The 24,676-nt window shown below is 30.5% G+C and overlaps 4 protein-coding genes across 10 annotated transcripts; 3 read left to right on the top strand and 1 right to left on the bottom strand.

The window, feature by feature from the left end:
• Positions 1-3,061: 3,061 nt before the first annotated feature.
• On the top strand, positions 3,062-10,009 carry LOC100742712. Of its 2 annotated transcripts, none has more exons than XM_024367049.2 (4): positions 3,062-3,258; positions 7,410-7,582; positions 8,133-8,676; positions 9,209-10,009. In XM_024367049.2, the coding sequence occupies exons 1-4, from the start codon at positions 3,241-3,243 to the stop codon at positions 9,524-9,526; spliced, it is 1,053 nt and encodes a 350-aa protein (XP_024222817.1). In that variant the 5' UTR covers positions 3,062-3,240; the 3' UTR covers positions 9,527-10,009. The 2 variants fall into 2 exon arrangements, with proteins under 2 accessions (XP_024222817.1, XP_012240074.1); XM_012384651.3 differs by lacking the exon at positions 3,062-3,258 and adding an exon at positions 6,877-7,028.
• On the bottom strand, positions 9,811-15,638 carry LOC100749406 (CKLF-like MARVEL transmembrane domain-containing protein 4). Of its 2 annotated transcripts, none has more exons than XM_003488777.4 (5): positions 15,436-15,638; positions 12,309-12,456; positions 11,577-11,750; positions 11,160-11,258; positions 9,811-10,918 (listed from the first exon to the last, which is right to left on the bottom strand). In XM_003488777.4, the coding sequence occupies exons 2-5, from the start codon at positions 12,441-12,443 to the stop codon at positions 10,784-10,786; spliced, it is 543 nt and encodes a 180-aa protein (XP_003488825.1). In that variant the 5' UTR covers positions 12,444-12,456; positions 15,436-15,638; the 3' UTR covers positions 9,811-10,783. The 2 variants fall into 2 exon arrangements, with proteins under 2 accessions (XP_003488825.1, XP_012240076.1); XM_012384653.3 differs by having other exon boundaries at positions 12,309-12,472; positions 15,435-15,633.
• On the top strand, positions 15,506-18,968 carry LOC100749290 (male-specific lethal 3 homolog). Of its 5 annotated transcripts, none has more exons than XM_033320276.1 (11): positions 15,506-15,648; positions 16,450-16,557; positions 16,625-16,693; positions 16,774-16,883; positions 17,000-17,183; positions 17,270-17,455; positions 17,553-17,857; positions 18,014-18,223; positions 18,334-18,497; positions 18,566-18,650; positions 18,736-18,968. In XM_033320276.1, the coding sequence occupies exons 1-11, from the start codon at positions 15,538-15,540 to the stop codon at positions 18,821-18,823; spliced, it is 1,620 nt and encodes a 539-aa protein (XP_033176167.1). In that variant the 5' UTR covers positions 15,506-15,537; the 3' UTR covers positions 18,824-18,968. The 5 variants fall into 5 exon arrangements, with proteins under 5 accessions (XP_033176167.1, XP_033176166.1, XP_012240073.2 ...); XM_033320275.1 differs by having other exon boundaries at positions 18,304-18,497; XM_012384650.2 differs by lacking the exon at positions 15,506-15,648 and adding an exon at positions 16,067-16,144 and having other exon boundaries at positions 18,304-18,497.
• Positions 18,969-20,400: 1,432 nt separating this feature from the next.
• LOC100749049 (F-box/WD repeat-containing protein 5) lies at positions 20,401-24,463 on the top strand. The gene is made up of 9 exons (XM_033320293.1): positions 20,401-20,902; positions 21,072-21,229; positions 21,316-21,493; positions 21,578-21,770; positions 21,854-22,075; positions 22,178-22,353; positions 22,445-22,775; positions 22,860-23,072; positions 23,151-24,463. Exons 1-9 carry the CDS (start codon positions 20,611-20,613, stop codon positions 23,416-23,418), a joined length of 2,031 nt encoding a protein of 676 aa, XP_033176184.1. The 5' UTR covers positions 20,401-20,610; the 3' UTR covers positions 23,419-24,463.
• The last annotated feature ends 213 nt before the right edge of the window (positions 24,464-24,676 follow it).

Raw genomic sequence — 24,676 nt, 5'->3', positions numbered from 1 at the left:
ATATTAGCCAAATAATTGAATTAGTATGAAACTGTGACTTATTTTGTAAATATATGAAAACAGAAAGTATAAATATAAAGTATGATATACATGAAAAGTCTTTTAATGCAATTTGCTCAATTCAACATTGTGTCTTATGAGTTCCTTTTTCAGAAAGATCTTGATGACTCGATAAAAATGCCCTTTTTATTTCTTGTACTTTTCTTAATTGTTTAGTTTCTTATAGTTTCATCCAATGAAGGAGAATGATTTAGTTATTTCTGAGAATTTTTAGAAGAAACAACTGAGGAACAAGCATTTTCTCTTTGAATTTTTCAAACATACAGGGTTCGTTTTTTTATTAAAAAAGTAGGATTGGAGCTCGACCTAAAAGAATTTCATACTTGACCTCTTTTAATTCACGCTGTATGAAACAGTGTCTTGTCTGTTAAGCAATTCGAGTTAACTGAAGAATGCGAGATGAGATCTTTCATCTGATGTAAGGAGAACAATCGTAGGCGAATAATACGTTATTCTATATAGACATTGAAGCAGACACCTTAATATTTGAAGACAGTGTACGACAAATATATAGAAGAATTCTAGTTAAAAATATTGAAATGTGAAATTAATGGTAAATTATATCGGTTGACCTTGAAAATTGCAAAGAAAAAAATCACGAAAACGAAGTGCGCTTCGTATTACGAGGTACGAAGAAGACGCGATGAGAAAACTGGTTTCAGATGGTGGAGAATGTTCTGGTAACATTTGCATTTAGTGCGCGTGCATAGTTTACAAGTCCATCAGTATTTTAAGAGTCTGTAATAACAATGTGCGCCAGAGAAATATCAAAATGACATTTCGAATCTCGTTCATTCTGGAAGATCGAATAATAACCAATTATCGCATACCTTCGTGCTCGAGATATACTTAGTCTGCTTGTAGTAGTGTTAAAGGTGTTGGTTTATTTAACAATCTCATAAATTTATCATCATTTATTTTTCAAGCGAAATTTGTATTTAAAACATATAGGATTTATCATGAAAGAATAATATATACCAATGCTATAAAAAATCGCAGAATAGGTATAAAATTAATAAAATTTTGTCATCGTCTTTCTGGAATAATAATACCAATAAGTTAAAATGTAATGTAACTAAATGTTTAAATGTATAGAATAAAAATGAGTAAATTTCATTTCCATCGTTCTCCACACAGAATACCCTGTTAACTAAAATGAGATCTGAGTTGTTCCCGACGCAAAAGTGCTGGTGTACCTTTTTGTTCTGAAGTTACAGCCTACATAGTACGCGTACACGTGAAAGTACAATATACAGTAAATTATACCCGGCTACATAACGTCTCAGGGTACTGTAGATACATTGCAATCGTATTGCGAGGATTAGTGCAGTCGGCTTTAGCCCCGACACTGACCTTGAATTCGAGACTCCGACACTATCTCCCCGTAGAAATTCCTCTAGGTAACTATCAGACCAAGTATGTAATTCTTTTATCTGACATTAATAAAAGAAAGTTGTAGCATTCGAACATCAACTAAAGTCGAAACTTTCTTTCTCTGAATTGGTGTTAATTGTTATGTATTATACACACGTTTTGGATAACATTGAAAACCTAATGGCTTGTTAGCGTGAAAATTTCTTTTCATCGATAATGAAATACTTAATACAAATTACATATGTATGTGTATTTACGTTACGTTACATTAAACACTCCCTGTTCTAGAAAATACGATGTTTGATATTCGTCGCAATATGAAATCGAAATTTAGGTAAAATTAATGTAATAAGGTAATTGTGACGTTTCATTGTAATATTTAATTTTTTAACACAGATATTATCTAAATTTAGTATGATTGTGTTTTTGAAGTCATATCTGTAAAAAACATAAAAAATTTAGTAATTGAAAAGAAATAAAATAGACGTAATACTTAGATAACCATTCTAAGGTAAATCCTTGATATGTAATATTAATATCTGTTTTTAATATTGTGTCTGCAACGAGTTTAGTTAATGATGTTATATCAGGACTACTCTCACTAAACACACGCAATTGCTTCGACGAGTAGTCAAGTTTGTTACCGCGCCAATTTTCCCAGTAACTTCTGGTATACCGGGGAAGTAGATGAATTACAAACATTATCCACAAATGAAACTATTTTATGGCAGACCTAAATGCAGTACATATAATTTCACCAGCTAATATTATACTATACAGCTGAAAAAATAGTTAGATAGCATAATATATAACGCTAAAATAATTGTAAACTGAAAAGCAAATTACTATATTAGCATACCTGCAACATATTAATACTTATGTTACAAATATTAATTTTATTAGAAACGTGTAACTGAAAGTTTTGTACTATTTAATGTTTATTACTAGGAAATAAACTAGTAGTAAATGCGGACTGTAATGAAAGTAAAAACACTAATGTTATTGATGCAATAACACACTATATTGTGTGATTACAGGCAATTATTGTTAATATTCTACAATATTAATTTTTTTTATATTTCAATAATGCAATATTAAATTACCCACGATACTCGTACTAAAGTATACTATATAATCACCTATTTGATCAATTTCTAACATGATTAAATAATTATAAATGAACATTTCTGATATTGCTACTACTTTTTATTGTACCTATAATAATTCATATATACTACTATACTTATACATATATAATACTAATAATTATGTACAATCCATAATATACGTTAAACATAGACTAACAGTGTATCATACTACTATCACTAATACTAACAATAACTATTAAAATTACACAAAACTAAAATAAAACTATGTAAAGATATAAAACTGTATCTTCTTCTTAGAGTCTTACATAGAGTTTTAAGATAGGGTCCTATAAAAGCAAAGTAAAACTACAACCTGTCTCCACAAAAGTAATTAATCAAACAACTAATCGGGAATAACGGTTCAAGTTCGCCAGACAAGAAAGATGAGCGTTCAGTATCGGGACACCGATAATATTACCGCTGAGACAAATTAAAGAACTGCGTATACCTGTGACGTGCCGAATCGTTTCGCGATCTCGTATTCCTGCTGGCCGATGGGAAAGTTGGCCTGCGTGCTGCTCGTACCATAGGAATTTAAACGGGGATATAGGTATAAGAACACGGAGACGGGGAGTCATTCGCGGTAGTGTGAGGCATAAACGCGCCGGCACCACACCCAGCGTGACCACCATTGCGACAGGGGACACAGGATACGGCCATGCGCGTCGCGGTGATCGTGAGTAGCCAAAATTAGTTTTTTCTATTCATCCCTTTTTTGCATCCATTAAAGATCCAGGGACGCTTCGGCCCCCATGTCGTCCGCCATTTTGTTGAATCCACCCTAAACTTCCTTTTTCCGTAACCATCGTCTATCTCAATGGCTTTTCCACTTTTCATTTTCCTGCTTCGCTAACAATTAAAAAGTGTGGTTCAGTGCATGAGAATGACAGTAAAGTAAGATAATAGTAAATACAGTGAACGTAGTAAATAATAAGAAGAATAGAGTAATAGTAAAGGATAATAAAGAATATAGAGAAATGGAAAACTGGTATGTATTAGCCAGTGGCATAACGTTCAATGGACCGTAATAGAGTTAAAAGTTCCAAAGCCCGACGTCCTTTCACTAATGATTGGATAGAGGTATGAAAATAGAGGTATGAAAATAGAGGTATGAAAATAGAGGTCTGAGTTTGAATGTGCTGCCATAGACCATCCTATTTCGTTCTCCACGGAACTGAAAGTGTTGCGCGCGAAGCGCGAAGTTTGAAAATGTTTGAGACAAATCTGAAGAAATGATCTATGAGATGGAAGAAAGTTGAAAGTTAATTAAAATATTCTAGAAGTGTATTTTAACTCGAAGATATTGGAATTTAAAAAATTGTTAGGATATGAAATGAGAAGGGATATAATTATAATTTAAATTAGTTTGAATGTTTCAAAAAATGGAAATATGAAAAATGTAGAATTCTTAAGTAAAGGGGCGAAAATATTTTTTATAAATTGAGTAATTTAGAAAATAATTGTAATTTTGCAACATAAATTTTGAAACATAAAGTAAAAATTTCAATAGGGAGGAAAACAGGAGTTTCTTGTTTAAAATTCGTAAATAGAAAAATGATTTAAATTCTTCATAAAAAGGACATTTTTCTTGCAAAGTTTTAGGCTTTACTTTATGTTTCAAGCTGTGTCATTGTGGTATGTTTACAATAAAATCATAAAAGAAGGGTAAAGGGGGAAGAAGAAATAGCGCATGCCAAGAGACTCCTAGTAGACAAACAGGTTTTTAGACAATGTGTAAAAAACTGTATCGACTTACATATTGAGTTTCCTTTATACTTGACATTCCTTTCAATCAGCCCTACTAGATGTCCATGTTCCCAAATACACTTGAGTAGAACAGCTTTCTGTTTCGACCGGTTATGCTTTGTAATCGCCATATATTACGTAAGGAACGCGAACCAACATACTTTTCATAACTGCTCTACCATTTTTTCCCCTTATTTTTACAATCACTTTCAATAAAACAAATATTAAAACTTTGCTGTTTAAAAGATCGAAAAAAAATTATATTACTCGAAATAAACGAAGAATCACGTATTTTATATTCAAATCTAGCTTAATATAAATTATATATCATATATTTAAGTCTTCTTCGATCAATATACTATACTTCACATATACCATAATTTATTTTTAATAAAAATGATATGTCAGCTTAAGAATAAGAGATCGATAAATAAAGAAATTGTCATACCTATCCAAGAGAAGTAACTCGTTCTTCCCTTGGTCAATGGATTAAAAAGGAAAAATTATATCCACCAAATCGTGAGTTCAATATCAAGTTGGAATCGTTCGAAGAATCTCACGCACGCCTTTCGAAAACGTGATATCCATCGCAAAATCGAAAAGAAAATCGGAAACGACGAACGGAGAAAGAGAAGGCATATCGTTTAAAGGAAGAAAGTGAAAGTATTCGCGGAGAAGTGAATGAACGAGCAAACTGGTGCGGTGAAAGAAAACGAAATTCGGCGGCAGAGAAATTGTAACAGATCTTGAACGCATTTCTAAACGACCGTTCGGCCACGAGGGACGAAAATTAACGGGTTGCTCGCACAAGCAAACCGGGTGAAAGTGGCCAGGCAAGAAAGTCGAATAGATTTTTCATTGTATATTCCTTATAAATATCTAAGCGCGTGCCACCAGTTGGAACGAAGTGCAATCTCGTAAGAAACAAATCCATGTCCAGTCGATTCGCCTGTCTCTCCCTTCTCTCTCTCTCTCTCTCTCTCTCTCTCTTTCTCTCTCTCTCTCTCTCTCTTTCCCTCTTTCTGGCGAGTCCGGTGCATTCCTGCGAACTAGAGGAACTATAGATGAGGATATGGCGATCCGGTTCGATACCGGCTCCACTTCGCCAACACGATTGCCACAACCTATACTTCCTTTCCTCTTTCACCTTGCCAGTTTTAGAAGATGTCGAGGCATTTTTTACGTTTCTGATGAAATTTTCTAATTTAATGCATTCTTAAAATTGCTAGAGAATTTTCATAAAGAGATTTTTGCGTTCTTCGATTTTACGTTTCTGAAAATTTTGGCAAAGATCGGTTTCGGGGATCGTGATACTTCGAGATTTGAAGGTTTTTGAATTGTGTTATAGCGTCGTGATAATATGATACATTTTTGTTCAATTTATTTTTATTTATCACCATCTTGTTTAAAACACTCTACTTCAAACACTTTTACTACCAGCTTATTGACATACCGAAGTTCGCACTTAATCATCGACATTTCAAGTTTCATAAAGAAAGAAGGGAAAAAATTTCTGACATCATCAAAACCTTAATCACTCTTGATTTGCCAAGAATGTTAGCAACTTGCAACACCTGCTGCAATTTTCGATAGAATCCCAAGACAAACCGGACAGCATACCGCTCTCACTTCCTCCAACTATTAACACAGTCACTGTTGATTATATATCTAACAGATATTTGCATATCGCAAAAACTTTATGCTTGTGTTCTGTATAAAGTTACTATAAACAAATTTTACACGAACAGGTCGTCCGTCATACGCGTATCATAAAGATAACGCGCCGACTCCACGATATACGTAGTGAACGTAATAGGCACGCCAATCGATTAAGACAATATTCTAAATATGCATAAAATTCTCATATGTTATGGGAATTTTGAAATTCCACCTAAAATATTGATAAAGACACGTTACGATTTCTTCCATTTCTTTAATTTTTACCAGTTGCACTTGTCGATCCTCTTACATCCCTAGTATTTACTTTCCTGTAATTCGACATTATCCTTACATAGTCAGTTACGTTAACACGACCGGTATTTCATATTCTTATATAACGAAAATTACAGGAGGGAACAGACCTGTTAGCATAACTCCTCGAGACACGTTAGAAGGGGGTTGCGATCAAGCAGACAGCCGTCGAATCCCGGCATTTATTGGCACGATCGTAATTCGATTGTTCTTACTTTTCCATTTGCATTCGTTTGATATATAACAGGTTTCCACCAAGGGACTGGTCTGAAACCGGTCCAGATATTCTAGTTTACGCGTTTCTAATCGCATTCGTGCACCTATATACGCTTGATAATTAACGTAGGCTACATGACAACACGTCGTTGGTCACAAAATTCATGGTACAGAACTTGGAGAAAAGTGAAAGCGTTTCGATTTCGAGAACTCGCGATGCATAATGCCCACATTCGTGTAATGCAACATATGTGGCGCACACGTAACTTGTTGCTTGACATTTAAGTCACCGTAGTGACAACAATGAAAGAAAAAGAAGCTGAGGAGAAGGGAAAAAATGTGGAAGGACGGTCGTACGTGGAACGCATAGTTTACCTTGTCGTAATCTGATTGGTGTAACTCGTAAGCTTATCGTGTGTGCTTCCGTAATAGTACCCCAAATCGAAGATAGGCATTAGTTCAATGTGTCATATGTTTATCAGATTAAGTTATTTATGCATAAATGCACAGAATGTGAGTAATATGCACAACTATTCGTTGTGATACATATCTCTGTTGGAATTCTATTGTTTTAGTTACATTCATAAAAATATGAATTTACATTAACATCCGCAGTCTGATCATTGTCGTCTATTATTATTGTATTTTAATATTACCTTGAGCTAATTTTATTTGCCTTTCATCAGACTTATATTTAGTCTTTTATGTTTTATTTTTTCTAGTTCATCAACTAAATTGGCGTCGATACACTGCATTTTATTTCGTGGATATAAAGACATATCTTTTGTGAAAAGCAACTTTTATTAGTTAATTAATTTTATAATTCTTTGTTTTATTGCTATCTTTAATTTTTTATTTCTTTCTATGTTGCGAAAATATTTCATTCTATTATAGTTGTTGGCGTGCGTCACTGCGCTGGCTTCGGCCCAATTTAATCAGGATGACAATATACCAAAAGGATCGCCTCTTCGATCAACTCGTTTCCAGAGACTTCCATCTGCTCGACCAGCACTTCCAACGCAAGCTGGACTTGCGAATCAACGAATTCGCCGTCCAATTACATTTAGGTATCATTAAGTTTACAATATCAAATATTTTAACGGAGACGAGATATGGAATCCTACATTTCATTTATGATTTTAATATCATATGAGATTCTGAAAAGAAATCTGAACACTATTTTTAAATGAAAATAACTACACATAACGATATAAATCCTTTATGATGCATATTTTGTTATTCATAAATTTTGTCATTTTGAATTAGTTCATTCATTTAACTTGTGAGAAAATTTAGCTGAGTAATTTAAATGTACTTCTATAGTACTACAACATATTTATGTATTGATAACATGTTTACATGAAATACAAAAAAAAATTACATAATAGAAATAAAAATAAAGACTCAATATAGGATTAAACAGAGTTAAAATAATATAAAAAATCCTTTAAATATTCAAAATATTTCAACATTTAGCTATTCGAATTATATTTCTAATTTACTCTAGAGTAAAAACATAACCTAATCCCAGTAATCAACTACACGAAAACACAGTAATATAATATCTTTTTTTAAATTACTTTCTACGTTATACATCTTTATACCTTATTTTATCAGACCCAAAGGAGCGGAAGATTCAATCGGAACAGGTCCAGGTTTCACACCCATCAGATCATTGCGACCAAATTTACCCACAGGACCAGCGCCACTTCCTCAACAAATCAAACCAGTGAACGAGGAGCCAGATGAAACGCGAAACCGCGAACCATCTCGAAATCACAATAATCAAGATGACGATACCGATCTAAGTGACGACCTTCCAGACAGCCAAGAAGGAAGCGAAGAAAGCGAAGAAAATGTGCCACGAGCAGTTCCAAATCTTGGTACAGTAGGTTCGATATCGAGGACTTCCGCTAACATCGGCCCGACTGCACAACCAGTGCAATATCGTCCTGTTTCGGGATCAGGAAGTCCAACTGGCAGAGGAAGTGGAATACCAACCGCACCAGCATTAGCACCAGTTCAGTATCGACCGACAGCAAAACCGAACAAACCAAGGAAACCGATAGAAGAACCATTTAAGCAACAGGTTAAACCACCTGCAAAATCAGTGAAACCATCTCAATCTTACGATACTCGCGGAAAGAAGCCCGTTGCACAGGTTAGTTTTAAACAAGCTTATGGTAGCACTGTTTGAGCTTCAACGTTTAAGACTAGAGTATTTTCCGCGCTCTATTAGAATTTACCTGATAAAAAGAAATAATTTTTGTTTATAAAAATTTTAGTTAAAATATTGCAGTATTATATTTATTGTCACATAATAATCATGTCAATAGTTAATTAATGAGAGGATTTCCCTTAACGAGATTATGTACGTAACCAGTTAATTTTAATAGTTATGATATATAAGCATTAAGTTTTAGAGTCGAAATACAATCTTGTAGGAAGGTGCTAAATAAAATATAAAAATATAATTTCGTGACGCAAGATATTTAAACTTCTAACATTTTCGTAATTGGACTAACACGCTTTTTCAAAAGTGGAGAATGATGCGTATAGTAGTTATTGTCAAGAGAGAGTGAAACTGATCTAAAATGAGACTGTTAAATGAGGAGGAAAATATATCGATTACTTTAATTAGATTATTCCTAATATACAGTATCTATTAAAGACATTTCGATGTTTCGCAATAGATTATTAGGCGATATCGCAACGATAATCCGGACGGTTCAATCACCTGGGGCTTCGAGAACGACGACGGATCTTACAAAGAAGAAATAATCGGTGTCGATTGTATCACTAGAGGTAAATACGGCTATATCGACCCAGACGGTATTCGTCGAGAATACACGTACGAAACTGGTATCAAATGCGACGAGGAACAACGAGAAGAAGAAGAAGAGAACGGGTTCGTTGATTATCAAGAGAATAAACTAGTACTTCCCGATGGTAAAACCATAGATCTATCGAGTATGGGTAAAAAGCAAACTCGTAGACCTCGTTACCATTAGTAATATATTTTATATAATTTCTTTCTTTTTTGACTTTTCATATCGAACAATCGAAATTTTGATCATTAGAATTCAAAAGAAAATTTTCATGCGATCTTTTTCTCATAATTCATCAATTTTTTAAATATTTAATAGTACCATATTTCAGGTGATGTTGAAAAAGAGCTTTATTAAGAAAAACACAATATGTAACATAAAATAACAAGTTAAATTACTAATCATCGGAAATTATAAGTTAGAACATAGTTGGCGATTATTTATCTCGATAATAACGACGCTTAAAATTAAAGTAACATTGAATCGTTTATTTCGTAAAGCATCGATCAAGTAATACAATACAAGTTTTGTCGTGACCATTGTCATCGTGTGTTCTTTGTGTTTGAAATTTGTAATTAGAATTAGTTAGTATGTATTTCTATATCGTGTATATATAAATGTAGGTACCTGTATCGAGTTCGTCGAATAAAAATAACAAAATACATGTAACACGCTGCGTAATATTATCAAAGCATGCGTATAAGTTACATAAGCAATTCTTTCATCCCTAACTTTTACCGGTATATGACTTTTCATACAATATACACAACAATAAGTGTAGATGACGAAATGTAATATGGTTTGTTATACAATACAGTCTAACATTATCTTCTCGCGAGTAATCATAAATAAATTAATGTAACCATCCGTCCATTTGGCATTCTAATCAGGAATGCGATGGAATTGCTATTCGTATGAAATTAAATATAAAATGAGTACAAATATATCAACAATTCGTTTATAATATGAACACAATACTGATTAAACATATATTTCTTGTACATGTATACAAATATATGTGTATGTATATAATAACTCTTAAAAATATTTACTTTTAATATTAACAGACTTTAAAAATTCACGAAATAATGTACAGTTACTGTATATGTATATATAAGAGATTCAAAAATACGCGTTATGTTATAATAGTATGTATATCTTTCCCTTGTAACGCAAAAATATGAAATCATCGAATATCGTGCTTCCGTGCGTAAACGAATACATTCGCTCTGTAGATAAAAGATAGCGAAGTCAATTTCAAATCTGTTGTAGTCTGTTATTGTTTTGTTAGCATTTCACATTCAACTGTTAAAATGAGGAACGTACGAAAGCACGAATAGGAGTTACGAGAACAAACTCCCTCTATAAAAGCAAAGATATGTTTTGAAACTGGTCCATTTGTGTAATTCTTCTAAACGTCACACATTTTTTGCGATGAAACTAGTACGCAGGACTCGCTACCGTAGATACTTGTTTTGGTGTATGTTGTCCTTGCGCTAAGGCACCGCTTCTTGAGGCATGGAACTTGAGCCAGGCATCATAACCGTAAGCTACCATGGCGCAGAATCCAAAGAACTACGATGAGATATATAATGATATTAAAAAAAAAACACCAAACTCTTTAAAGTGGTTTTTCGAGGTATAATTTGTTTAAAATGAATTACTTTCTTAATTATGTTTACTCCGATGATCTTAAGTGACCAATAGAAATTGAATAGACAAGCATAAGCTAGATATAGAATAAATCTGAGATACTCGTCTAACAATCAGGACATCTAGTTCTCAGTAATTCTAATTTGTAATTTCAAAAACTTACTGCTGCAGCACCAAAAGCTTCTACATATTTAGCATAACCAGCTGCAAGAGAAGCGGCCAGCATATAGAAAATAGTCCAAAGTACGCAAAATGTAAGTTCCTACAAATAAAAATACAGCTAAGTTATACTTGAAATATCCTTGATTATCACTACTTTGCAAGGAAATATTGAATACGATAATACACAACAAAAAACAGGAAAAATAATGACGATATTAAAGTAATTAAAACGAATTATAAACAAAGTTCGTATATAGAATAGAATGTCCTAGTTCCAACTGGGATCAATATTTTGCCTTCGCGCAAAAGCAATCTGCACGTTAACTTTTTAACAGATTTCTATTTAGGATATTCGCTTGCTATTAAAAGATATTAAGATCTTATCTAGAAAATTAATTATTCTTTCTTTTAAACTCACTATTTTTAGCCAAGGAATTTTCGAGAATTTTTCAACGATATGGAATAAGTAGAAAACGAGTAATATTCCTGTGAACCAAAAGCCACCCATGGCCACAGTGTTAAACCATGCTCCGCGACTAAAATTGCTATGACTCGTTACCGTAATGCATATGAAACCTAAAAGATTTAAGACCTACAAAAACATAATAGATTATTAATAATTAATATTTTATATCCTTAAGAAAATTAAATTTTATATCGTTAAATAATTACATATGATATACTTCAGCTTTTTAAAAATTTCAACAACGTTATATTAAAAACATATACATATATACGCATATTTAAGTATATTACATAAATAATAATCTTATAATAAATTGAGTAGTAATTCCGTTTACAAAATATTATTCTCGTAGATATGTATTTACATTCATCTTACAAAATCTTTTCTGTACTGTAATAAAAATATGTGAACAAGAAATCTATTTTAGGTTGAAGATCCTTGTCGATTAATTAGCATGACAATCTGACAGTAAAAAACCTGAATCCATCCTTGAGTTTCATTAACATCGCTAATCTTATGCCCCATTCATACTGCTGTTCGCGAGCAATTCACGAGAATAACATTTGACAACAATATGGACGTTAATGAAAATTCGTATGTGGTATACATAAATCAAAGCTACGACCCATTGAACTAGTTATTGGCACAGAACGCCAAAGTATTGAATAGAAGACATCGACTTACCACCTGTGCGACTTTCAGCATTCCAGGTAATGTTTTTATGTAAGATGGGTCGAATCGAATACTTGTTAGTGTTGTGGTAGAAGTGGTCGTTACCGTTGTCGTTGTAGTATGTTGTGCTGGAAATCCTTGATCCATCGTAATAGGTCACGTTAAAAAAAATTTCACTGTAATATTACAAAATACTAAATATTGAATACAAGAAATAATATTATTAATAGAAGAGGAATGAATTTTCATTTAAATATTAAACTGAATTTTGAATAGGAAATATCAAATTTTAAGAAATATAAAAAATAAATAATCGAAGATAGTAAAGATAGTACAAAAATACTTAAAAAAAAATCAAAGAATAATTAAATTAAAATTTTCTTAAATTGTAATTTTTTGAAATTTCGATATGAAATATTACATTTTTAATAATTAAAACTTCAATAGTTAAAGAATTCTTATTGAAATTTCAAAAAGCTATGATTTAAAGGAGTTTTATTTTTTTACGAAAGAATAAGGAAATCTCATACGAGAAGTGTAAAGGCATTTGTTTGCGCACGTTTAATTAGCAAACCGCGATACGGTTAAACATAGCAGTTTCAATCTCGTTTTATCAGGACCGACCATAGATTGATTTTCACCATCTCAACAACCGTCGAATTAATCTGCTTAAAAAATACCTCTCGTTTATTTACATAGCAGAAGCAACTGAACTATTTACATTGCATAATTCGTTAATTAAAAATGATAGGGATTGGAATACAAATATGAAATCTGGTATAACTAACCTAGTTACGGGCAAATTTATTTTCCATGATGCTATCATTGGTCATTTAATTTTATTCGTTTAATTTTATTATTATACAGATTGTTCGCTCATTATCGTAAAGAAAAGTATGATAAATCCAAATAAAAAGATAATGGCAAATGTAATACATGGATAAACATAACCGCTAAATATACTGCTAGAAACCATAAGAAGAGAATTATCTTGCAATCGTCTTTTCAAATAACTAGGTTAGATTGCTATTCTAATATTTCTAGAAAGAAATTCAATTTGTCGATACAAAGATATTCTATTCTATTTTCTAATAAATATTATTTTTCTTTTCATGCAATGTTATTCGTCTGGATAATTTGCCAATTCAATGAAAAAAAACATTAAGATATTAAGTCTTTCAGAAGCTAATCTGATCAATTATAGGTACATAATCAGTATTCAGTTTCTTTAAAAACAAGTTATTTACCTTCATAAGTAGACTGCGGATATTTATGCAAATTCATATCGCTATGAATATAATTAAAAATATGGAATCCAGGTAGAAAACTGATTTATCTACTAAATATTATATACTATATTTTGGATAATTCATATATTTTTCTATATTATATTCATATAATTCATATATATTTCTATATTATGTCTATCCTACACATTTTACACTTTTAAATTCCACATAAATGCATAAAAATCTCGCAGTCTATATAACATAAGGAATCGTACACTCTAAAATAAATTAAAAAAATTAATATTTAAAACATGATCGTTTAAGTACGATCTATACGGTTCATATGATTATGGCTCCTCAGAAGAATTGAATCATATCACTATTGTAATTAGCGAGAAAAGCTCGCGTGATCCCGATTTATCGCGTAGGACAAAAGGCGTAAACACGTTGCGTCGTAGATAAACACGGACAATTGCGTTGCGATTAGTCCTTTGATTCAAACCACTCAATAAAATTATGTCATATCCTGACGACATATTGAAAGAATTATTTAATGTTACACGGTGAAATCATCTGCATTGAAAATAGCGAATGACAGACTTTCTATCTTATGAACAATGCACAAGTAATGCGCCAGAAAATGAATTTGTCTGCCTAATCTATTCGTGAATAAGTTGATTACATGTATGTTCGTGCATGTGGGCGGTGGATTTGATTGTGTGACATGATATCATGGTTGAAACTTCATATTTAAGAACTAAGAACACATGAATACATACAGCAGATTATAAAATTATTGTGGCACTTATAAAAATTTGTTATGGATATATTATATCTAATTATACAAAACATTTTTTTAATTTTATTTTATATAATATTTTGTACAAAAATGGAACTTACATATCATTTTCAGATTGGCTTCAAATTACGCTAGTCGCATTTCGTTGAAAGTATCAATGAAACTTCAAAAAGTTTCGATAACGCACATAATATATTCATCAAAATTCTCTAATATTGTGTTCAAATGTTTTCGTGAGCCATATAAAATAAAATTAAATTGAAATGAAAACAAAAGCTGAAAATAAACCGACATATAATAAATATGTGGATATGTTATTAATTTGCTCCAAACGTGATTCATCCCAAATATTGTTAATTTTGAGACATCTGCGAAAGTTAACTCTAAATGTAAAATATTTTCTAAGATGAAAGTATCATTACTTTACCTAGTAAAATAGTACTATTTAACAAGAAAGATGTTGTAATTAAAAAATTGTTCAAACTCTCTTTTTATTAAAATACATCAACAATATTCTATTAAATACCTTCAAAGCCACGAATATGGCTGAATTATTAATAGTTTTCTACTCAAAACATTCTATTTCAAACTGATTTTATGAAAAACTTATTCGTCCTACTTATGTCACTCCTGTAACGAATCAATAATATGTTTTCACAAAACGAAGATATTTTAAGGACTGCAAAAGTATGTAATTGGTTGTAACGTATTTATTTGAAAGACAGGTTTAAATTATAGTTTAGAATTAAGATAGACAAATACTTTCTCTAACAATAATAACTTTTGCTACTTTCATGTATTAACGAAAGTTAACAATGAAAAACGGCAAAAAAAATCTTGAGTCTAGTAAGTAGTAGTTCTTGTCACTCTGTACGTGAACATGAAATAGCGGGAACGAGAGTTAGTTAGCATTCTTAGTGTGTAATTAAAATATGGTTAACGCAACACTGTTTTGTTACTTCACTTTCACGACTCGTGCATACAGGTTTCTCCTACTTAGCTGATTTTTGTTTTACTTATTTACGTTATACATAGTTCTCACGACAGCGTACGATGTATGCCGAGACATTATTTCTATGTACATATATGTACGTATAGTGTGTAGTATACCTGATTTGACAGACTGATCTGTATACTCAATTATTTTCAAATCTTCCGTATTTAGCGCACTCAGTCTGGAACTTTTCTATCCTCAAAATAATCCAAAATAAAGATGTTAATCTGCTTTCCACCGCACCCGAATGCATGTATAAATAACAGAAGATATAACACTGAACACGTTTCGAAACAAACCACACTATTACAAATGGATCTACGAAACTTGGTATGTACGATCCGTACGATTCTTCTGCCCCACTTTATTATTCACATACACAATTCCCTCTGATAGAAAAATGTATAACTATCTAATAAGTAGACATTAACTCAATCGGTAAATAAACTTTATTATACAGATATTAATTTTATCTATCGTAGAAAATATACATGTCGATAATACAAAATTTGACAAATAATTTGTAATTAATGTTAAAAGTTTAGTTAATAATTTGCATGATCTTTTCCTTCATACATGTACACAAGGATAAATAATTTCATAATTGATGTAAACTTATAAAGGAAGTATCTCGATTGCTCGTTAATGTAAAATGCAGTATGTATATATATAAAAGAATGTGATATCGATACATATGGTGAGTTTCCATGCAATATGAATATATATAAACCATCTTTACATATATTCGTCACTTCCTTGTTTGATGCGTCACAGATCAAAAATTATTTCAAATGAAACTTTGTGTTTAAATCTGAACTCAAGTAAGGTTAGCTGTATATAAACAATTACGACGATACAATTGTATAAACGATTTTAATACCGGAAGACTTAAACTTTCGTTTACATGATATTTATAATATATCATGTGAAAATCCAATACATTTAATGATTATTAATAAAATTAAATAAAAGGTCTTACATGATTTGATACAGAAATTTCTGCATGGTTGGTTATTTTACATTTAAATATAACAAGTTTAAGGTTATGTTAGTCTAAACAATACAAATTTGTTACCGCATTGTTACTCGATTATTTACGAAAAAGATTTGTGGTTTAGACCTATTCAGTAGGAAGGAATGGTTTCTACTCGAGGGCCAAAATTTAAATTTTGTGATGGTGAAAAAGTTCTTTGTTATGAACCTGATCCTACGAAAGCAAAAGTATTGTACGATTCTAAGGTATACTATGAAAATATAAGGCAATAAATACACAAAGTTTTTGTTATTTAATAACGTATAATTTTAGGTACTTGATGTTATAGTTAACAAAGATCAAAGAGGACGTAAAGCTGTTGAATATCTAATACATTTCCAGGTAAATAATAAATACTTGTGTGAAATATTATCTTACTTCTATATTTATATTTTAAATGAAATTCTTGTATAAAATAATAGGGTTGGAATTCTTCATGGGATCGTTGTGTGACAGAGGAATATGTATTAAAAGACACAGAAGAGAATCGCCAACTTCAACGAGATTTAGCACAGAAAGCACAATTGCAATTGTATGTATGAAATTGTTTGTTAATGAAATAAATATTTACTTCACTTATATGGAAAAATAATTTAATATAATAAAATTTCTTTGTATTTAATCATATGTGAATAAAATGACAAACAGAGGAGCATATCTGTATCGAAGGGAGCGTAAGAAAAGAAGTCATAAATTATCTGAACGTTTAAATGAAACTGAAAATCAAGAACCAAGACGAAGGGCAAGAAGTGGTGGTAGCAGAGCAACATCTGCAACAACTGGATCATCAGAAGATGGCAGTTCAGGACAACATGCCGATTATGATACCGAGGTATTATTTGTATATATATATCCAAATATATGTAACAAATTTATTTATATTATATCTGACAGAAATATTTATTTTCATTGTTAAAGGAAGTCATTACTGAAGAAGATACCGAAAGTAGTTCAGATTATGTTGGTGAAACAAGCGATGATGAAGACAGTGGTGGAGGTAGTCAATCTGGTGCCAGTGTAAAACCAGGAATTGATCTTGATATAGGCACTACTTTAAGAAGAATTTTGGACCAAGATTACGACTTGATAACTAATAAAAATAAGGTATTGTTTCCACACATTTTTAAAAATTACAATATGACTACGATCGAGAAAGTGTAATCTAAAATTTGAAAGTAACAAAAAGTAACATGAATTTTAGCTAGCTGTTCTCCCTGCACAACCTACTATTGCAAATATTTTAGAATCGTGGGTTCAACACTTTACAACAACACAATTAACAAACATTCCAGAAAAGCCGCAAAGGAACAAAACGAATAATACAATAGAGAAAACAATTAACGAAATAAACATATGCAGAGAAGTTGCTGATGGATTACGTATATATTTCGATTTTACATTACACGATCTCCTTTTATATAGACAAGAACAAGAACAATATTGTAATTTAAAGTCTTCTTTCTTATATACTGAGCATCCAACTCTTGTGAAAGAAGAACCAATTGAGTAAGTTTTAATATTTTAATTTATTGGAAATTAAATCTCTTGTAATCTCTCATAATTGGATGTCTCGCGTATTTTATCATTTAAAATGTTTTAGAGAAAAACAAAAAATATTTCTTGTAAAAGCAGTTTAGTTATTGTGGTTAATATAATTTTCAGAAACTCAGAAGTTTTAGTTAAAGAAGAATACGAAGATACCGAGTACGCTCATTTACCACCATTTCAAGAACACGATCAAGAAATAGATACGTCGAAAGTGATAGCAAACTCTAAACGAAGATTAAGATCATACAGAGTGAGTTCTATGGATGAAAATAAACAATTGAGGTCATACGAAGAAATTAAACAAGATACAGGAAATTTATCGAGGTGAGTTAAATTTTTACGGAAACAAATCATTTTTGTATCACTTATATGATTACGAAATTGATGAGTTCTTTTTTTTTTAGTATTGCAAGTACAAGTTCTCGTTGTTCTAGCCCACGCGGTGTAACGTTACGAATACCACCTGTTACATCTGCGCAAGTCAATGCTTTGCTTCAACAATCGAACAAATGGAGATTAATGCCTGAATCTGCGAAACCCGAAGGTCCTCCAAATCCTTCCACATACTATGGTGCCATTCACTTAACACGACTATTTGGTATGTAAAATATTTTCATCAAATATTTCTAAATAAAAAATAAAACAAAATAAATAATTTTTTTTTAGTTAAGTTGCCAGATTTACTTCAATTAACAGACATACCACATAAAAAGCTAAAGGTCCTTGTGAAATATTTGGATATGTTTCTTAGGTATATATATATACTTAATTATTTATTTTTTAAATATTTTTGTTTTTTTCATGCAACTAACAAAATTATGTCTTTAATGTTGTAGCCACTTAGAAATGCACAGAGAATGGTTCGGAGAACAATTTTATATGCAAGTGGAAAGCCAATTAATGTCTCAAGCAAGTAATTCTTAACATAATAAAAATAAGCAGTATACTTACTTTATATTCGTTTACAAATACGATTGTGTATACATTACATACGTATTACATAAGATGTACATCAAAGATGTATGTTTATGAATTCGGTATAAGTGATAAACTCTTTTGTATTAATTAACAAAATGCTTTCTTATATGCCTTCCATAATGAAATTTTAGCTTATAAATCCATTTACGTCAACAATACAAATAACAGACCATAGTTATGTGTATGAAGTAAAAGACCATGTAAATTAGATGTTGTGGTAAAAGTGTAAATGAAATTTTGGAACTTATTAGGATAAAAAGTATATATTACAAAAGGTTATATTTATAATTTTTTTTTAATAAAATATTTTTGATAAAATATCAATGTGTGATTTAATATTCATATCATTAACATTTGTATGCCAGTAATATTTATTAATACGGAGAATCAACTATTTATAAGTAATTTAATCTACTGATAAATAATTTTAATTTAAACATAACCTATTTTCTCATATTGATTTTTTACTGTAAAGAAATAAAATTGATATTCATTTTTAGCTAACATTGAAACAACATAGCTAACATTCAATGAAAATAGTATATAATTGTGAATATAATTATTACTTGTATAATTCATATACAACTTGGTAAGTATATATACATTTTTCAACTATTATTTTTAAAAAATACCTAATACACCAATATTCTTCACATTTTTACCTACGTATTATCTCGCTATAGAAAACATTATGTGTGTTCGTGCGCGCGTTATCTATAGTACTATAGTTATTCGAGGACCAGTTTTAAAAAAGAAAACAATATGGAACGCTTATTCCTATTTCTAACGATACAAGCTGTATCGTCTATTGCCAGATTTAGAATATGCTGTCAAAAAATTTAATTTCATATTATCATTACAACAATTTTCAATCATTTCAACTTATGTTACGCTTGTTATTTGCAAACATCCGGTACGCAATATTTACATTGAAAATTTAGTCAAAGATTACTTTTATATTTAATTGAGACAATTTATTATTTTCTTACGCAATAAGTAGATGGGACTTTTGATAAGTATGTATATAAAATAGATATTTTAAGAACATTTTTTAACACGTCGGCTGTCACGATGGTCATCAGTGATCCATATTACTAAATTTTTTAGAATGATTAAAACATGATCAATTTCATGGACTAATAAATGTTTAACCATGTGAATGATTACGATAACAAAAAAATGTGCAAATATAATGATATATTGCAAAAATTAAATGTTATGGTGCAGCACATTGTAACTCCATTGTAAAGCAAAATATACGACAACTACGAAATGTACTGGCACATATCCTTATTTTCCGTAAAATATGGTACTAAATGATAAGAAATTTATTATACTTTAATCTGATTAATCATAATAATATATAAATGAAATAATAAATATAGTGGTGTACAAATATATTTTATAGCCACTTTATAAAATTTGCGTGACAGTCAACGTGTTAATTAATGCTATTAAATATTATATATTAATAATTATTTTAATATTATTAATACTTCATCAAAAAGTTACTTCTTTCATTCTTTATATTGAAAGTATCTTTCTTGTGGTTCTAAAGCAATTAAAACTATTTTAAAGCATATCACCTACATACAAATACCCTGCTGTATACCGCTTGAACGCGATCGTTTTTCGATCTCGGTCAAACTCGTACGTTCTCGGAACCGTTCACATTACAACAGTGTTACTGATAGGTATCAGCTGTTCTAGTAAATAAAGGACTGTGTTTCGATATGGACATCGACGAGAGTGTCACACAGCAAAATCAGGAAAATATAAATGAAGATGCGATTAAATTGGAAGAGAGAAACAATCGTTTGTCCGAAAGCTCCGAAAGAAATGAGGACTGGTATTATATGCCGGATTCCATTCTCTTGAATATTTTTCAATATCTAACGCCAAGGGAGTTGACAATCGCTGGAGAAGTATGCAAATCATGGCACAGAGTTTCGTGCGACGAATTTCTTTGGAAAGATCTGCTCTATCAGACATATAAAATAGATCCAGACATCGGCATTATGCCAGGTTAACTTTATTGTATATTTATAAATTATTCAACATAGCAATAAACACGATTTTCGTGGGATTAAAAATAAAAACGTACGAATTATGCAGTATAATTGGAAATCATTTTTAATACTAATGTTTATTTATATTCCTCTGTTTTCAATTTAATATATTAGGTATTTTGTAGGGAAGACATCTTGGTTAGGAGAATTTAAACGTTTAACGTATCATACACCACTGTTAGAAACGGAGGTACTTAAAGAACATTCTCACCAAGTCTTACATGTTAGCTTCTCGCATAATGGAAAGATGTTTGCCACTTGTTCGAAAGATGGATACATCTTTGTGAGTTATTTCTATTTTATAATTATATAATTCCTGTTTGTGTTTTATATTCAAAAACGTAAGATCTATTGTGCAATTTATCCTAGGTTTGGAAAAGTCAATATCCTGTTAGTGTAAAGTACCTTCATGATATGAAAACATTTAGTTGGAAATATACACAGTTTTCGCAATTCAATTCTTCAGATACTTTGTTACTTGTTTCTGGTGTACACTTTGGAACACCTCTGAGCACTTCGGGTGAAATAGCAGTATTTAGATTAGCACGTAAGGATATCAAATTAGTTATATTTTAGAGTTAATAACAAAGAAAATATATTATTAGTAATAATTTAATTTTGTTTGTCACAGCTGGCTTTGGTCTTCAGTGTAGAGTAATAAATAAACCTTATGACATATTTGGAACATGGTACAGTGAACATTACCTTTTAAGTGGAAATTTATGCTGGTTGGCACATTTAGTTAGTACTAGTCTCCTATGGCTTAATAAGGCAAATCAAGAGACATCTAGTGAACATGTGCCTATTATGACACAACTGTTTAGGTATCATACATGACAAATAACTTTTTATAGTATGAAAACGATTTTTTAGCCATAAATATACACAGATATTTTATATATTTTAGATTTTACAATGGTAATGCTTCATCAGTTCGAGCAATAATGGTAGCTAATTGTTTAACACCTGAACAAACTGAATCTAGAGAGCAAGAAAATCAGCCTTCATCTTCCAATGTTAAAGAAGAAAGGGGAAATCCACCAAGCCATAAAGATATTTCATCTACATCTTCTAGTGACAATTTAAAAGAAGAACCAGTTGTCCTTCGTCATGCATCATCCAGATTACAGTAAGCTAATTCAGCAAGATACATTTCTCATTTACACATTTCTTAATTTAAAGATATGTATTAAAAACGATTGATATGATTAAGCAAAGCATGTACAAATAGATATAGTACATTGGAAGGTGGATTTATGAATTGGAAGAAACTTGGTGATGGTTTTGAATATGCTAATCCTATACAATATAATCAGGAATATAGACAAGTAGAAATGGAGAAAAAAGCACAGGAAAATGATAAAGAAAGCGACAATTCTCAGTGGGATGAAGAGAATGAATCTGGAGGTAAGTGAAAATTATTGCAAATTAATAATAGTAATATTTTTATATACTATTTATATAATATTGTATAAATTTAATGGTATTTTACGGATAGAATCGTCTAATACGGAAGAAGGTGATAATGATGAGTTATCAAATAATTGTGAAAAATATCTTATTTTTACAACTGGATCCAAAACTTACACACCGCATCAAGTGGGTTTCAAGAGAATAAAAAATTTAAAGTTTCCTACACGATTAGATCCAGGACCGTCATTACGCGAAAGAATAGCACAAAGAGAAAGAGAACGAGAAAGACAGAATTCTGACGCATTTTTTACCAATTGGTTGAATTATGAATCTGTAGCTGATCAATTTGATAAAGTAGATCACTTAATTGATTTGCATGGACACATTATAGGAATGGGACTTTCTCCAGATCATAGGTTAGTCATTTATGCTATAAGTATAAATTTATATATATTTTTATTTTTTATTATAAATAACGTATTGCGTATGTTTGTCATTAGATATTTGTATGTAAATACAAGACCATGGCCACGAGGTTATGTTATTACAAATCCATTACAACCTCCTCCAATAGCTCAAGAAATTGATATACACGTAATTGATTTAGTAACATTAAAACAAGTTGGTACCATGCTAAGAGCTCATAAGGCATATACACCAAACAATGAATGTTTCTTTATTTTTCTTGATGTGTGCAATGAATATGTAGCAAGGTAAATTTATTAAAATATTTTATCTTAATGTTTATTCCGTTTGAGTTTAATCTGTTAACTCTAAATTATAATTATTAGCGGTGCGGAAGATAAACATGGCTATCTCTGGGACAGACATTATGGAGTATGTTTAGCCAAGTTTCCTCATTCTGATGTTGTTAATTCTGTTGCTTTCAATCCACGTGATCCTGAAATGTTAGTTACAACTAGTGACGACTATACTGTTAAAGTTTGGCGTAGTCGAGCTGTAGTTCGTTCACTGGGACTAAACGAAGATTCTTTTCGTAGAGGTATGGAAGTACGTAATAGGCGAAAGTTTCGAAAAAGTAGTTGTAACGTTGATTAACTAAAGACTATTAAGTTCCCAATTTAAATTTCTGTTTAGAGTTTTAAAAGATACATCAAATTACATTATTTCTATCTTCTATTTCAATTTGTAATATATTAATATCTCTATATGAATTTACAAATTCTATTTTCAATGAAATTAGGATAAAGAACATAAATGGTTACATATTTACAAATATGATCTATAGATGTTTACATATTGTTTTAACAATTAAGCTACATAATATACAATATTGCACATATTTTATTTATACGACATTACATATTTTTAATAGCTGAAGAAAGATTTATTTCTCTTTTACAATGGCGTTTATTGAAATTGAAATGTTTATAATTTGTTTTATAAGAAAATCGAAAGCTGCTAGGTATAACAGAGTTGATCTGTTTGTGTGATTTTACTGTTTTTCAGTTTCTATCTGACTTTGTATGTACTTAAGGATAAATTACCTTCAGAGATAGGTTGTATATTTTTAAACATTTACAAAGTATGAGTGTAAGACTCTTCTAAACTTTCATGACATATTTTAATTGACAATATTTCATGTTTAAATAATTTTCTGACTGATATCTTTAAATTAGTTTAGAATAAGCTTTGATGGTACACAAGTGTTTAATATGTATAATTAGCAATTGCTAACACTGTTTTCATTAAAAGGTAACAAAGAATTAAATGTTACAATAGTTTTGTGTCTATAAAAAAAGATAAAAAATGAAAAATTTTTTATTGTTTTATATACATATGTACAAATAGTGTATCATCAGAACTGTACAAACAACTATTTATAATTAATATATTCTCAGCTAGGAATTTACTTTAAATTAGAATAAAATCTACATTTTAATACCCATTATGATGTAATATAAAACTATTCAAAATGAAGGTATTTCAATCATAAAGAAATACATATATGCAAATATTATTATAGCAAAAAAATAATTTAAAGGTATTATTTCCTATCATAAATATTTAACATATATGTATATCTGTTCAATTACTATATTAGAACAAGAGATATATGTGTAATAGGTATACAATATATAATCAAAAACTATTCAAGAATCGTTGAAATTTATATTAAACGTTATAATTATTTAACATATATGTATATCTGTCCAATTATTATATTAGAACAAGTTATATATGTGTAATAGGTATACAATATATAATCAAAAACTATTCAAGAATCGTTGAAATTTATATTAAACGTTATAATTATTTCGTTAAGAATTTTAAATCTATTAATAAACTTTTACAA

This window comes from Bombus impatiens, unplaced genomic scaffold (genome assembly GCF_000188095.3).
Source record: "Bombus impatiens unplaced genomic scaffold, BIMP_2.2 scf_0264, whole genome shotgun sequence".
NCBI classification, from domain to species: domain Eukaryota; kingdom Metazoa; phylum Arthropoda; class Insecta; order Hymenoptera; family Apidae; genus Bombus; species Bombus impatiens.
Note: the sequence above shows the minus strand (reverse complement) of the source record. Positions and strands in the feature narration are given on the sequence as shown.

Coding starts and splice junctions, on each gene's coding strand:
- LOC100749406 (XM_003488777.4), bottom strand. CDS start 12,443: ATGGATCAAGGATTTCCAGCACAACATACTACAACGACAACGGTAACG. Junction 11,751..12,308: donor TGCTGAAAGTCGCACAGGTG/GTAAGTCGATGT, acceptor ATGTTTTTGTAG/GTCTTAAATCTTTTAGGTTT. Junction 11,259..11,576: donor AAATTCCTTGGCTAAAAATA/GTGAGTTTAAAA, acceptor TTTTATTTGTAG/GAACTTACATTTTGCGTACT.
- LOC100749049 (XM_033320293.1), top strand. CDS start 20,611: ATGGACATCGACGAGAGTGTCACACAGCAAAATCAGGAAAATATAAAT. Junction 21,494..21,577: donor AGCAGTATTTAGATTAGCAC/GTAAGGATATCA, acceptor TGTTTGTCACAG/CTGGCTTTGGTCTTCAGTGT. Junction 22,076..22,177: donor CATGCATCATCCAGATTACA/GTAAGCTAATTC, acceptor ATGTACAAATAG/ATATAGTACATTGGAAGGTG.
- LOC100742712 (XM_012384651.3), top strand. CDS start 6,978: ATGTGTCATATGTTTATCAGATTAAGTTATTTATGCATAAATGCACAG. Junction 7,583..8,132: donor CGCCGTCCAATTACATTTAG/GTATCATTAAGT, acceptor TTATTTTATCAG/ACCCAAAGGAGCGGAAGATT. Junction 8,677..9,208: donor GAAAGAAGCCCGTTGCACAG/GTTAGTTTTAAA, acceptor GTTTCGCAATAG/ATTATTAGGCGATATCGCAA.
- LOC100749290 (XM_033320275.1), top strand. CDS start 15,538: ATGTTAATCTGCTTTCCACCGCACCCGAATGCATGTATAAATAACAGA. Junction 17,858..18,013: donor GTGAAAGAAGAACCAATTGA/GTAAGTTTTAAT, acceptor TATAATTTTCAG/AAACTCAGAAGTTTTAGTTA. Junction 18,651..18,735: donor TATTTGGATATGTTTCTTAG/GTATATATATAT, acceptor TTAATGTTGTAG/CCACTTAGAAATGCACAGAG.